Source organism: Chlorocebus sabaeus, chromosome 16, assembly GCF_047675955.1.
Source record: "Chlorocebus sabaeus isolate Y175 chromosome 16, mChlSab1.0.hap1, whole genome shotgun sequence".
NCBI lineage: Eukaryota > Metazoa > Chordata > Mammalia > Primates > Cercopithecidae > Chlorocebus > Chlorocebus sabaeus.
In genome coordinates this window covers 17,482,978-17,498,294 of record NC_132919.1, presented here as the reverse complement: position 1 = coordinate 17,498,294, position 15,317 = coordinate 17,482,978, and the positions used below count along the sequence as shown (strand labels likewise).

General features: G+C 53.4%; 1 protein-coding gene across 4 annotated transcripts in view; it reads left to right on the top strand.

Annotated features, from left to right (window-relative positions):
* The window catches only part of PEMT (phosphatidylethanolamine N-methyltransferase), an 86,492-nt gene that overhangs the window by 59,084 nt on the left and 12,091 nt on the right, over positions 1-15,317 (top strand). For all 4 annotated transcript variants that reach the window (XM_008010531.3, XM_008010532.3, XM_037987272.2 and 1 more), the window contains exon 3: positions 10,064-10,179. In XM_008010531.3, coding sequence (XP_008008722.1) covers positions 10,064-10,179 — 116 coding nt within the window. The remainder of the gene's footprint in view (positions 1-10,063; positions 10,180-15,317) is intronic.

Genomic DNA, 15,317 nt, shown 5'->3' with positions numbered 1-15,317 from the left:
TTTTGAACTCCTGATCTCAGGTGATCTGCCTGCCTTGGCCTCCCAAAGTGCTGGGATTATGGGAATGAGCCATGGAGCCTGGGGTTTTTTTGTTTGTTTGTTTTTTGTTTTTTTTTTAAAGATTGTTTTGGATATTTCGTGACCCTTGAATATCTATATGGATGTTAGAATCAGCTTGTCGGTTTTACAAAGAAGCCAGCTGAGATTCTGACTGTGATTGCATTGAACCTCTAGATCGGTTTGGAGAGTATTACCATCTTAACCAGTACAATCCATGAACATGGGATGTCTGTCCACTTATTTAGATCTTTTGTTTCTTTGAACAATGTTTCATTTTCAGAGAGTAAGTTTTGTACTTTTGTTATATTTATTCTTAAGTATTTTACTCCTTTGAACGCTGTAGTAAATGGAATTGTTTTCTTGATTCCTACTTTCAGAATTTTTATTGCAAGTATATGGGAATACAATCATATCTTGTAGCCTTGCTAAACTCATTTATTAGCTTGAATTTTTTTTAGTGGATTCCTTAGGATTTTTCATGTATGAGATTATGTTATCTGTGGATAGAGTTGTTTTACTTATTTCTTTTCAATCTGCATGCCTTTATTTCATTTTCTTGCCCAATTGCCCTGGCTAAAACCTCTAGTACAAAGTTGAATTGCAGTGGTAAAAGTGAATGTCCTTTCACTGTCTTGTTGCTGAGTTTAGGGGGAAGACATCCAGTCTTTCACCATTAAGTATGATGTTAGCTCTGGATTTTTCTGCCCATTGAAAAAAATTGAACTTTTTGTTTTCTTATTATCAAGTTTAAAGAGTTCTGTATGTATTTTTGATATAAGTCCCTGAAGAAGTACATGCTTTGCCGATATTTTCTGCCAGTCTGTGGCTGATCCTTTCGTTCTATCAAGAATGTCTTTTGAAGAGAAGAAGTTTTAAAAGTTTGATGAATTTCAAGTTATCACGTTTTCTTTTATGAATCATGCTTTTCATATTTTGCCTAAGAAATCATCATGTAATCCAAGATCATAAAGATTCTCTCTAGTCTATTTTCTTCTAAATGTTTTAGAAGGCTTTATATATTTAGATTGATATATTTATATATAGATTTAGGTTTATATTTCTATTTATAGTCCATCTTGAATTCATTTTTATATTTTTTCTGAGTTATGGATTGAAGTTCACTTTTTTTTTGGGCATATGATAGCCAGTTGTTCCAGTGGCATCTGTGGAAATGTCCTTTCTCCACTGAACAGCGTTAGCACTTTGTCAGACATCTCAAAATCTGGTTGTGTTAGTTCCACTTTGTCCTTTTATTTCAAAGTATTCTAAGTTTTTTGTATTTTCATATCCATCTCTTTGTGGTTTCCATCTGATTTTTGACATAGACAATTATTGTTGTCTCTCAATAAAGACAATCCTAACGAGACGGACTGAGATCCTGTCTTATAAAAAAGATTTAAAAAACAATTTCAGAATAATGCGTTAGTGTCCTAGCAACCTCAGCATGTCCGCCTTTAGCCAGCTGGGGAGCTTCAAGTGTTTCTTAGTGTTCTTCTGGCGTTTCCACCTTGTCTTTCATAGCTTTCAGTCTCAGGTTCAACATCTTCTGTTCCCAGAGTAGACTGGAATCGGCCTTTAAACAAGGAGCGCTGGTTATTTTTAGTGGAAAATGATATTTGGAGACCACAATTTGAATGCTAGGGTGCTCACTGTTCCAGGCCTCTCTAGGAAAAATGAATTTGATTTTATATTTTTTGAGATGGAGTCTCAGTCTGTCACCCAGGCTGGAGTGCAGTGGCGCGATCTTGGCTCACTGCAAGCTCCGCCTCCCGGGTTCACGCCATTCTCCTGCCTCAGCCTCCCGAGTAGCTGGGACTACAGGCACCCGCCACCACGCCCGGCTAATTTTTTGTAATGGAAAAATGAATTTGTTAGAAATAGAAATAAATAATGAGTTCATACCAATATTTCCATTTCAGAAGTTTTTGTTCAACGTTTTAATTTCATTTTTGTACTACTTTTCTCTTATAGGAAGCTTGGATCCTAAATACAGTAACATAATTAATGTGTACATAGTCAAAATAATAATATCTGTATTCTTAAATATTTTATAACCAACAATAGATTTACTCGATGCAATCTAGAATCTTTCTGGGTGCTTTTGTCCTCAGGTTGTGCAGCAGGAGGGAGGATTACTCAAAATACTATGTTTCAAAATCACTTGAAACTTCTTATCTGTGTTTTTACCAGGTTCATTGATTGAGTTTTTGGATTTCTAGTAGTTCCTTTGTTCTTACTCTTTTTATTTTTTTTGGAGACGGAGTCTCTCTGTCACCCGGGCTGGAGTGCAATGGTGCCATCTCAGCTCACTGCAACCTCTGCCTCCCAGGTTCAAGGGAATCTCCCACCTCAGCTTCCCAAGTAGCTGGGATTACAGGCACCTGCCATCATGTCCGGCTAATTTTTGTATGTTTGTAGAGATGGGGTTTCACCATGTTGGTCAAGCTGGTCTTGAACTCCTGACCTCAGGTGATCTGCCCGCCTTGGCTTCCCAAAGTGCTGGGATTACAGGTGTGAGCCACCATGCCCACCCTGTTCTTACTCTTAATTATGCAAAACATTTACATGGTTCCATAGTCAACAAAGGACATTTGTAAATGTCTGGCATGTCTCCTCCCTCACCTGTAGGTAATCATTGTGATCAGTTTTGGGTTTGTCCTTCCCGTTTCTTTTTGAAAATGTAAGCAAGTGCTGTGTGTGTATCTCCCCCCAGCTCCTCTTCATTTTCTTATACAACAGGTTGGGTGCACCTTCTTCTACACCTGCTTTTTTACTTAATAAATATATCCTGGAGCTCACACCATAGCAATAGATAGAAATCTTCCTCCTTCCTTTCTCCAAGGAGCCCTTCTCCAGCGTGGGGCTGTAGCACAGTTCATTCAGCCCCTCCCCCTGCCAGTGGACACTGGGGTGGGTTCCATCTTTATAGGATGCTATAGGTAGAGCTGGAGCTAGAATTTAAACTCAGAGCCCATGTTCCTATTGCTGTTTTTCCTGCGCTATGCGGACCGTCGTCATGGAGGAGCCGGGGAGCAAAGCGGAGTGAAGAGGTTGAGTGTGAGCACTGAGGCTGGGGGAGGCGAGCGTCCCCCACGGTGCCATGGCCCCTCAAGTGTGAAGCTGGATCATGCCGCTTTGCTGGGGCCTCAGGTGCGGGTTGTCTGGACGTGGGCAGCTGGTGCTGGGACCTGCTCTCTGGCACTGCAGTGAAAAGTGCACCCACCGCAGGGCGAGAGCTTGGGTGTACCTTGGACAGGGATTGATTCACTGGACTAGCTGGTGGAGCGGGCAGGTCTGTTGACCCGTTGGGCTCGCCAACATTGTCCAACAGACAATGACTGTTGGAGACCTTGGGCAGGCGGTGTCACGTGGAAGGGCAGTTGAGCCACATGCTGTGGGACGCTTTGGATGCTGCCCTGAGCTGCCGCTGGTCCTGTGTCCTGGAGAGGCCCTGGCCCAGGTTCAGCGGCACTGGCCAGATTGGGGCAGATCTGAAAGGAGCCAGGGCTGTGCACACCTGGCAGGGCAGGTGGAGCTGGGTGTTGGGAAGGGCAGGTGTGATCCAGGTCACGGGGCTGGCTGGGCCTAGCATGTGCAGAGCAGAGAGGGCTGACATGGTGCAACCTGGGAGAGCTGCCTGTTCATACACACACTTGCTCACTGGCCCAGGGCCTGCCTAGCTGGCAGCTCTTGGAAGCACCAGCTCCTCCCCAGCATCCATTACCAATGTGAAGCACTAGCCCTTTGCTTGGGGCATTCTAGATCCCTAGGTGCCCAGGCTGGGAGCCCTGGGCCAGCTGGTGGGAGTCCTGGCTGTGGAATCCAGATGGGACCTGCCACTGCAGCTGGGTGTTAGGCGGATTTAGCCAGGGAAGGACGAGGTGGGAGAGAAGGAGCTTCTGAGAGTCAGTCAAGGGCTGGCCGCAGAGGGAGAGGCCTGGCAGCTGGCGAGCCCAGTGTGGCACAGTTCTGTCTGCCTGTCCTCTCCCTAGGGACACTGCTTCACAACAGACTTTCCTCATCAGCTTTGCTGGGGCCCATCAGGCCAATAGCTCGGTCTTATGCCTTTTGACTCTCACCCTTTTGCACACTCCAAAACAAAACAAACAGCAACATGGCCATGGGCCCACACGCCGTGGTGTAGACATCGCTCCAGGCATTTCATGGGCAGGAATTCGCTTAATCCGCACAGCAACTCTGTGACGCAGTAGAGAGTATTCTTAGCTCCATTTTACAGATCAGGAAACAGGCAGAGAGAGGGGAAATAACCTGCCAAAACTGCAAGTAGAGGAGACGGTGTTTGAGCCCAGAACCCGGCACTGGGAACCGTCAGCTGCCCTGCTGGGCACTGGGGTGGACACTCGCCCATCAGTCCTTCAACGAGTGTGAAGGAGCCATGTCTCACTTCAAAGGGGGATTAAAAAAACTCTACAGGCATGGCCGGGCGCGGTGGCTCAAGCCTGTAATCCCAGCACTTTGGGAGGCCGAGACGGGTGGATCACGAGGTCAGGAGATCGAGACCATCCTGGCTAACACGATGAAACCCCGTCTCTACTAAAAAATACAAAAAACTAGCCGGGCGATGTGGCGGACGCCTGTAGTCCCAGCTACTCGGGAGGCTGAGGCGGGAGAATGGCGTGAACCCGGGAGGCGGAGCGTGCAGTGAGCTGAGATCCGGCCACTGCACTCCAGCCTGGGCGACAGAGCGAGACTCCGTCTCAAAAAAAAAAAAAAAAACTCTACAGGCCAGACGCTGTGGCTCACGCCTGTAATCCCAGCACTTTGGGAGGCAGAGGCAGGCGGATCACGAAGTCAGGAGATCGAGACCATCCTGGCTAACATGGCGAAACCCCGCCTGTACCAAAAATACAAACAAAAATTAGCCAGGCATGGTGGCGGGCGCCTGTAGTCCCAATTACTCAGGAGGCTAAGACAGGACACTGTTGTGAACCTAGGAGGCAAAGCTTGCAGTGAGCTGAGTTTGCGCTACTGCATTCCAGCCTGGGTGACAGAGCGAGACTCCGTCTCAGAAACAAAAACAAAACCAGAAAAACTCTACCCTCGCTGGGCATGGTGGCTCATGCCTGTAATCCCAGCACTTTGAGAGGCCAAGGCAAGCGGATCACCTGAGGTCGGGAGTTTGAGACCAGCCTGACCAACATGGAGAAAACCCGTCTCTACTAAAGATACAAAATTAGCCGGGCATGGTGGCGCTACTTGGGAGGCTGAGGCAGGAGAATCACTTGAACCCGGTAGGTGGAGGTTGTGGTGAGCCGAGATCGCACTCCAGCCTGGGCAACGAGAACGAAACTCCATCTGAAAACAAAAACAAAAATAAAAAACTCTGCTTTCTGCAGCCTCACTTCAAGGATGCGTAGGAAATTTGAGGCCAATGGGAAGTTTCTAGAAAAGGGTCTTGTCCCAGAAGGGGGTCCTGCTTCTTGGGCCCTCACTGCATAGCTGGACTGGTGGAGGCCCTGCAGGCTGGGAGGCTGTGCTCATTGCCAAGATTTGGGAAGCCCTGGCTTTTATGTGAAAAACGCTGAGTGTTTAATTGTTGATCCAAATATTTTAAACATGCTATGAGTTTGACCAGGACACATCTAGTCTGCCAGTTACAACCTCTGAGTCCAAGGACACCAAGAATAGTGCCCTGGAAAGGGCAGGGAAGGAGCATGGTCCTGGCCTGGAGACAGAGGCCGGAGCTGCCACCTCAGGCCAGGCAGGCACCACGGGCATGTGCATGGGCAGAGGTGGTTCCCATCTGAGTGGGACCCAGAAGGAAATCAGACCCAGTCCCTGCTCTGAGCCACGAATAGGGGGAGAGACGGGCACTCTCACATGCCCTGGGCCACATGCCAGGGCCGGGAGCCTTTCATCCCTCACCTGCTCTGCCCCTCCCACCACGCTGGCTCGGGGATCGGGGTGGGGGGTACTGTCCATCCCGTTTTTCGTACTTTGCAGGTAACTCAGTTGAGGTAGCGGACAGCTGAGTGATTTGCCTATGAAGTGCTGTCGGCTTTGGCGAACGTCAAGGCCAGGATGGTGTCCCTGGGTCTCGACCCCATCCCTGTTTTCCTCCCACTCCACTTGCCTTGGGCCTGTCTCTTCTGCCCTAGGATAGAGGCTGTGGGTGAGATTTGCAAAAAAAGAAAAGAAAAGGAGCTGGCATTTGGGGAGGAGACCAGTGTGTTCCAGAGCTCAGCTGGGGACTCCTTGCCTGGGTGTGGGAGGGGCTGGGCTACTGAATGGAGCAAACACACCTCCAGGGCCTGGTTGCATTAGGGTTCCAGGTCAACAGCACAGACTGTTTTAGGATTAAAAGCAGTCCCATGGGACAGCTTGCCCCAAAACATGGTTTGCTTGTTTGTTTGTTTGTTGTTTGATACGGAGTCTCGCTCTGTCACCCAGGCTGGAGTGCAGTGGCGCGATCTCGGCTCACTGCAATCTCCACCTCCAGGATTCAAACGGTTCTCCTGCCTCAGCCTCCCGAGTAGCTGGGACTACAGGTGCCTGCCACTGCACCCAGCTAATTTTTGTATTTTTAGTAGAGACGGGGTTTCACCATGTTGGCCCGGCTGGTCTCAAACTCCTGACCTCATGATCCTCCCGCCTCGGCCTCCCAAAGTGCTGGGATTACAGACGTGAGCCACCGCGCCCAGCCAGTTTGTTGTTTATCTGAAGCTTACATTTACCTGGAGGGTCCTGGCAGCCCCGGGGAGAGGGAATTTGAGCCAGGGGCGTGAAGGGTTGGGCAAATGAATCCCCACTCTAGGATTCTGGAAATGTAGAAGACAGGCCAAAACCAGGAGCGGTGACAGCAGAGCGCCGGGCCACACTGCTGCCCACTAAGGGCTCACATGCATGGCCCTGGGAGGCGACTGCGTCCCGCACCCGCTCATTGTTGGATGAAATGAGCAGCTGGGCTCCCAGAGAGGGCACGGTGGTGCTGCCAGGCAGGGAAGGAAGTTCTGGGAGTCCTGCTGGCTGCTGGTTTATCGATCGCCTCGGAATAATAGCCCCATCGAATACCAGCCCGCCGGGAGGCAAGGCGTGGTTTCCTCTTTTTCTTTTCCACATGGGTTAGTCTTGCTTGATCCTTTTCTGTTGTCAGTAGATTGTTCTGAAAGCTCATTTAGCATTGGCCCTTTCCGAGGCTAAGGAACAGGTGTGGCCTGGCTCTGTTGGGGGAGGGGTGCTGTATGGGAGGCTGAGGACGGCAGAGAGAGCCCTTGAAGGAAAGGTTTTTGTTGTTTGTGCTTTTGTTTTTTGTGATGGAGTCTTGCTCTGTTGCCAGGCTGGAGTGCAGCGGCGCCATCTCGGCTGACTGCAACCTCCGCCTCCCGGGTTCAAGTGATTCTTCTGCTTCAGCCTCCCAAGTAGCTGGAACTATAGATGCATGCCACCATGCCTGGCTAATTTTTGTATTTTTAGTAGAGACGGGGTTTCACCATATTAGCCAGGATGGTCTGGATCTCTTGACCTGGTGACCCACCTGCCTTGGCTTCCCAAGTGCTGGGATTACAGGCGTGAGCCACCGCGCCCGGCTGGAAAGGTATTTCTTTATCATTAGGGAAATGCAGACCAAAGCCACCTGACACCCACTCGGATGGCTACAAAAAAATTTTTTTTCTTTTCTTTTTTTTTTTGAGACAGGGTTTTGCTCTGTCTTCAGGCTGGGGTACAGTGGTGTGCCATCTTGGCTTACTGCAGCCTCGACCTTCTAGGCTCAGGCAATCTTCTGGCTAATTTAGTTGTTTTTTTTTTTTTTTTTTTGGAGAGACAGGGTCTCACTATGTCTCCCAGGCTGGTCTTGAGCTCCTGAGCTCACGCAGTCCTCCCACCTCAGCCTCCCAAAGTGCTGGGATTATAGGTGTGAGCCACCACGCTCAGTGTCCTCCCTGCCAAAGGCTATAATTTTTAAAAACGGAAAATAACTGGTGTTGGGGAGGATGTGGAGAAACTAGAATCTTCATGCGTTGCTGGTGGGGCTGGAAAATGGGGCAGCCACTGTGGCAAACAGTTTCACAGCTCTTCAATAAATAGATGTACCATGTGACCCAGCAATTCCACTCCTAGGTGTATACCTGAGAGCAATGAAAACACACATCCACAAAACACTTGGGCACGATTGTTCCTAGCAAGTGCTTGAATGTTGCTTGGCTTTAGCTTTGGTCACTGTGAACAATGCTGCTAACACAAAACCCAAGTGTCCATCAGCTGCTGAACTGGTGGACAAAATCTTTATATACTGGAGTTGTATTCAACCGTAAGAGGGAATGAAGTGCATTTATGCGCTGTGGCACGGACGAACCTTGAGAACATTACATAAAGTCACAGCAGCCAGACACAAAAGACCATGTAGCGTGTGATTCAGTTTATATGAAACGTCCAGAATAGGCGAATCCATAGAGACAGAAATCGGTGAGTGGTTGCCAGGGGCCGGCAGAGCGGGGATGGGGAGGGACTGCCGATGGGGACGAGGTTTCTACTTGGGGTGATGAAATGTTCTGGACTTGAACCGTGGTGATGGTTGCACAACTAAAAACCACTTTGAGTTTTATCTCAAAATTGGAACAAAACAAAACAAAGCAGGCTGTGGTCCTAGGCCCCGCAGCGCTCTCTGCAGGCTGCTTCTCTTCTGCCCCCACCCCCGACCCACCCACACATTCCCAGCAAAGTCACCGCAGCCCCCTCCTCACCCCTGCAGCGCGCATTCCTTCCTCCTTTTGAGCTTCCCACAGAGTCAGCAGCGGCCACCTGCTGAGACCTGGCCTAGGGCCTGCTTACCTTCTGGGAGAATTGGCTGCAGTGCCAACAGCTGGTTGAGGGGAAGGCCCCGGAGCTACCTCCTTCACCTCTCCTTCCTGTAAACTTTGGCGTGCCCCCCATCCCACCATCCGCTGCTCCCTGGCCTGCCACTGCCAAGGAGCTCTGAGGACAGGGGCCAGGGCTGGCCGGAGGACTCACTAGGGAGCCACCTCCTGGGAGTCAGTGGCCTTGACGAAATCATTGCTAATCACTCTCCTACTGCAACTGCGGGGAAAGGCAGGTCCACTTGGGAAGTGGAGCAGGCAGCAGTCATCGCTGGGGCTGGGGTGGAGATAGGTGGCTGGGAGCAGGCCCCTGAGGCTCTTTCTGTGCACACACAAGTGCCTGTTCTGGGCCCACAGGCAACTTGCTCACGTACCTAGAGCCCAGCGCCTGACTCCAGGCTGCAACGTTTGTCTGTTTGCATCCTCCTTGCCCCCTCCCCTTCTCTCCATTCCTTCCTCAGAGTGCTGGGCCAGGCCCAGGGGATGACCAGCTCAGGACTGTGGGAACAGCAGAGAGGCAGGAAGAGCTCCCTTCTCTCCACTGCTAGATGTTGAGATTCCAGATGTGATTAGTTTGAAAAAAATAAAGTAAAAGGATTCTGAGGCTACAAGTCACTGTTTGAAAGTCTGTGCCTTGGGAAGAGCACTTGGGCAGAGGCAGGAGGCTGAGGGGTTTGCTTTGCTTTGCTTTGCGCCTGTGATGGACGCTTGGTGAGGCCCGCAGCAGGAATGTGGGCCTGTGCTCTGAAGGCCGCGTGCTCCTGCAGCCCTGGGCTCCTCTGGCTGTTCCGCTGGGGCCCTTTTAGAGTCTGTGGGAGGCACTCAGCAGCTCCCAGCTAGGGCCTGAGGTCAGACCCCGTGTGTCTGCCCAGGGACAGATCTTCTCAGCCAGACGTCTCTTTCTGCCTCTTGGTGGGCTCATGGCTGTGTCTGGTTGAAGGGTTGTTTCTAGAAGGACCTTGTTGTCCGTCCAGATAAACGGAACAAGTATGAAAATCCCTGTGGAACTGGCTCTAGGGCAGACAATGGGTGGCTGGGGTGCACGTGGTTGTTGCTCCTGTGTAATTCTTCTTCTTCAGAAATGGAGGCTTTGGAGCCTGGGAAACAGAGAGAGGCATGCGCCCCCCACCCCCACCCTGGAGTCTCCCCAGCAAACATCTCGCTCTTATTCTTTGCCCATGGTTTAGGTTGCACGATGGGAACACAAGACCCGCAAGCTGAGCAGGGCCTTCGGGTCCCCCTACCTGGCCTGCTACTCCCTGAGCGTCACCATCCTGCTCTTGAACTTCCTGCGCTCACACTGGTAAGCACAGCCCCCTCACTGGGGAGCCACAACCCCTAGGCTAGCGGGAGGGCTGCTACTGGTGGTACTTTGTCCCTCACCATGCGAGAGCCTTGTGTCTGAGCACGCAGGGGTCAGCTCTCAGAGCCACCTGCCACAGTGAGCCACCCTACCCTTCCCAGTCGTTTAGACTCTGGCCAGCAGAGGAGCCCCAGTGACCTCAGGAATGGGGGTATGGCCGGGCGCGGTGGCTCAAGCCTGTAATCCCAGCGCTTTGGGAGGCCGAGACGGGCGGATCACGAGGTCAGGAGATCAAGACCATCCTGGCTAACCCGGTGAAACCCCGTCTCTAGTAAAAAATACAAAAAAATAGCCGGGCGAGGTGGCGAGCGTCTGTAGTCCCAGCTACTCGGGAGGCTGAGGCAGGAGAATGGCGTAAACCCGGGAGGCGGAGCTTGCAGTGAGCTGAGATCCGGCCACTGCACTCCAGCCTGGGCGACAGAGCCAGACTCCGTCTCAAAAAAAAAAAAAAAAAAAAAAAAGGAATGGGGGTATGTGAATGGGGGACAGGGGACAATGCCTGGGTGGTCCCAAGGTCACATCCCAGCCTCTGCCGTGCAGCCAATGCTGTTTTAGGAGGCTCCTCCAGGAAGCGCCCAGTCAGAAGGTAGATGCCAGGTTGGGAGCCCTCAGGGGTCAGGCCTGACCGTCTCGTCAGGTTAGGCTTGAACCAGCGTCAGAAAGCTTCTTTGAGGCCGGGCGCGATGGCTCACACCTGTAGTCCTAGCACTTTGGGAGGCCAAGGTGGGTGGATCACCTGAGGTCAGGAGTTCAAGACCACCCTGGCCAACATGGTGAAACTTGGTCTCTACTAAAAATACAAAAATTAGCCGGGCATGGTGGCATGCACCTGTAGTCCCAGCTACTTGGGAGGCTGAGGCAGGAGAATTGCTTGAACCTGAGAGGCGGAGGTTGCAGTGAGCTGAGATTGCACCACTGCACTCCAGCCTGGACGACAGAGCGAGACTCTGTCTCAAATTTTTTTTTTTTTTTTTTTTTTGAGACGGAGTCTTGCTCTGTCGCCCGGGCTGGAGTGCAGTGGCCGGATCTCAGCTCACTGCAACCTCCGCCTCCCGGGTTTACGCTATTCTCCTGCCTCAGCCTCCCGAGTAGCTGGGACTACAGGCGCCCGCCACCTCGCCCGGCTAGTGTTTTGTGTTTTTAGTAGAGACGGGGTTTCACTGTGTTAGCCAGGATGGTCTCGATCTCCTGACCTCGTGATCCGCCCGTCTCGGCCTCCCAAAGTGCTGGGATTACAGGCTTGAGCCACCGCGCCCGGCCTCAAATTTTTTTTAAAAAAGAAAGCTTCTTTGCCCATCTCTGGACTTGGGACAGGCCCCTTCCTGCTGTCAAATGAAAAGGTCAGAGAAGAGGAACTGGAACTAGGTGATGAGGCCCAGCCCACTGCACTTGGAAGCGAATTTGTCTGCCCAGACACCAGGCTAGACAAGGCCCACCTGCGTGGACTGTGATGGCCGCAGACGACCTGGGGATGCAGGCTGTGCAGGGCAGCTGCCCCAACTCTGGGCCCCGGTCTCACCTCCCACAGTCCCCTGAGAATCATTGCACACGGCAGCTCATGGACTAAACATGGACCACGTGGTGCTTCAAAAAATGAGAAACTGTCTGCACCAGAGAGAACCCCCATTTTTGACTTGTCGAGACAGACCAGAAGCTCTGTGTGTGCCTGACCACACCCCACATGGAGCATTCATTGGGGCTGAGGCACAGCTGCCCCTTTGGATTGGGTGCGTGCAGCCTGGCTCTCCCCATGGCCCCATCTTCCTCAGACCAGCCTGGCCTGCAGGCACTGGGTGCGCACAGGAAGGGGCCTGCGGATGCTCCATGCCAGCATGTGCGGAGCCGGGGCAGGCCTGGCTGGTGGTCAGGCCCCTCGTACACTCACCGAGGGTGGCCCAGGTCTTCCTGTTCTGTGGCCAGGCGCCCTTGCTGCCTTCCCGTCCTTGTTGTGGGCTTGGCCACAGGAATGTGGGTGTGCAGCGTGGTCAGGGTCCTACTGAGGTCAGCCTTCTGCACTGAACCCCTGGCTTCTGGCCTTTGCTTCTTGGCCCTTTGGGCGGGGGCTGCCTGTTGTCTCTAGGCCTGGGTGGGTATCCCAGGGTCTTGGTCCTCAGAGGGGTGGGTCCCCTGGCCCCTGCCCTGGGTTGAATGATGTGAAGAGGCTTCCCCAGAGAGGGCTTTTCACCCCTCAGAGGGCAAGGGGCTTGGCCCATGGCACTGCCTCGGGGCCTCAGGGTCTGCACAGCCTGCGTGCTCACAAGCGCCTAGGCTATCTGGCCCCGGGAATATTGTCACATTTGTAGCCTCTGGGTAGAGAAGGGTCCCATTGTGCAGATGGAGGAAGTGAGGCTTGTTAAGAAGCAATGGTTTGCCTGAGGTTTTACAGCTCAGGGAGCGCTGACCAGCGTCTGAGAACAGATCAGCAGTGACTTAGGGAGAAAAGATTCCATCCATGTAGGCAGAGGAACCTGGCAGGCACCGGCACCACCCAGGCTGGGTTATGGGAGTGGGACATCAGGGTACGGGAGATGGGCCTCTTTCCCACCCCTGCTGCCTCTTGGGCCACCGGCAGAGTATCCCTCCTTACCCGGGGTGGGGCCCTGGCTTCATCGGCAGGACAGGCGGGGGTCTGTGCCTTCCAGCCCCCAGACACCCGCACTCCCAGTGGCCAGGAGGGAGTGGGCTAGTGCTGGCCGACTGAACACTTGGAGCTCGGAGCCCCCCACAGGAGCGGCAAGGCTGAGGACAGGTAGAGGGCTGCAGAGGGTTGAGACTCAGCCCAGGGCTGGCACGCTGAGCTGTTCCACCACCCCTGTTCCCCAGAGCATGCTGGGACCACCATCAGGGCTGGCACAAAGCAGGAGGAGTGGGCTGGAGCCCACAGCACTCACAGCTCCAGGGGCAGCTAGGCCAGGCCAGGTGACTGCCCAGAAACACCGGCCAGTGCCACAAGGCAGCTGCCTTGATCGAGCCCCTCCTGCCGACCCTGCCCCTGGGAGCTGCTCTGAGTCTGCTGAGTTCTGACTTCCTGCCCAATCCCATCTTGTGCTAGAAACCCCAGAGGCTTCCTTGAGCGCTCCCCATCACCTCCCTGCTGGTCCAGCAGCACAGCCTGTGATCTACCTGAGCCTGGAGGTCCGCCCCCGTCATCCACCCCTTTTCAAGGCAGAGAGTACAGGGCCCTGGCAGAGGCCATCCTTCCTCCTCCAGGCCCCAGCCTAGTGCTGCGTGTACCTAGGAGACCAGGAGGACAGGCCCACTCACAGCCCAGCTCCAGGTGTATAGACGGCAGCAAAGCACTGTCTGGTTTGTTCTTGGATCCCAGGCCCTGGGAGTCCTCCTGGAGTAGCTGGAGGAAGTCAGCTTCTTACAGATGGTGGCTCCCAGCTTTCCCTCCTCTCCAGACCTCTCATATCAGTGTTGGCCTCACCTGGCGTCTGCCTGGCCAACGGGGCCGTGACTTTCGGTTGGACTAGCCACTCCTGGATTTTGGGAGGAGAGAAAGGATGTCCCGGGCTGCTGCAGGACTGCTTTTCTCCTCTCACCTTTTGGGTTGAAAGGCAGAGGCGTGCCGTGGTCCTTACTCTCTCCCCCACTGTCCTTCCCCTCCAGGCCCCTGCCTACAGCCTGTCCTGCCGTGCCCCTGCTGCACACACTGCTGACCCATCCTTCCTGCCCACACCTGCCAGTGAGGCACGCAGGTGGTAGGTGCTGGGGCTGGACCAGGCTCTGCACCCCCACACCCCCACACCCTTTCCCATGCATGCATCACTTCAGTGGCTGCCTAGAGGTGGGTATTCTTTTTTGTGCAGTAGACTAGACATAACATAAAATTAGCCACTCGAACCATTTTAAGCTTTACAGTTCAGTGACATTTAGCAGCTTCCTGATGTCGTGCAGTTGTTCCTCCTGACTAATTTTGGAGCTTTTTCTTCACCCTATACACCTGGAGCAGTCACCTCCCGCCCCCCGGCTCCTGGCAGCACTCATCTGCTTTCTGTCCTCATGGCTGTGCCTGTTCTGGGTCTTTGGGGTGTGGCATCCTTTCTCCATGGGAGATGGCAAGCTTCGTGGGTCCAGGCTGTGCTCGAAAGCCTCTGTACCCAGCAGAAGTCGGGTGGTGGGCAGAGAACACAGGCACGTGCTTGAGCCAAGCCTGGATCATGGCCGGGATGTCCGAGAGGCCACCAGCAGCTGACCTGCCAGCACGTCCCAGGGGAGAGCAGGCCACTGTGTTAGCAGGTCCGCACCAGCGGTGCATCCAGAGGTGGTCAGGGGAGGCCTGGGGCAGGATGAGCCACTGCGATCTGGAAGCAGATGTGCTCCATCCAGTCCCGAGGGGGCCATTAGCACAGACCTGTTTGCTCTGGTTGTGGACTGTGGATGGGGAGGAAGGCTGATGGACTCCAGGGCACTTGTTGAAGTTCCTTGCCTGAGCTGCCCGCTGCACAGCTGAACTTGGCCAGCCTTGGCTGGAGCGCTACCCTTTGATGAGCCACAGGGCTGGTCTCGAGAAAGCCCACGGGGACGGGCGAGGAGTGGATGGCCAGGCAGGGCCCAGCTGAGCTTCACAGGACTGGGCTGCAGCCCTTCCTCCCTCCTGGCCGTGGGAGGAGACAGCCGAGCTTGTTAGAGCATCAACGAGCTCCTGGTGTTGTTCACCAGTCACAGGATGGAACTGTATTCCAGTGTACGTTGGAATTGCCTGGAGTCTCCCAGGGCTCCCTCTGGGTCTTCTGAGGGGAGAAGCTCCTGTGTGCTCTGGTGTGGCGGGCACAGCCGGGCTGAGAAGCTGCATCCTGGCCTCAGAGTGTGGCTGTCAATCAGGAATCTTCCTCGACCCGGAGGTGCTCCCAGGCTGGGCAAGGAGGCAACTGGAGGGGCAGGGTGATCTCTGGAAGGTGGTCTGGGTAGGTGGGGTGCAGGCAGAGCCCTGGCTGAAGAAGCGTCATGACCAAGGCCTGGAGGAGTGAGCTGGCTCTTCAGATGCCTGGGTGGGGCCTGTGAGTCCCGGGAGAGGGCGGCCCCCACTCACAGGCTGGGCAGCAGGGGCAGGGCAGGTGGGGACACACCTCAGC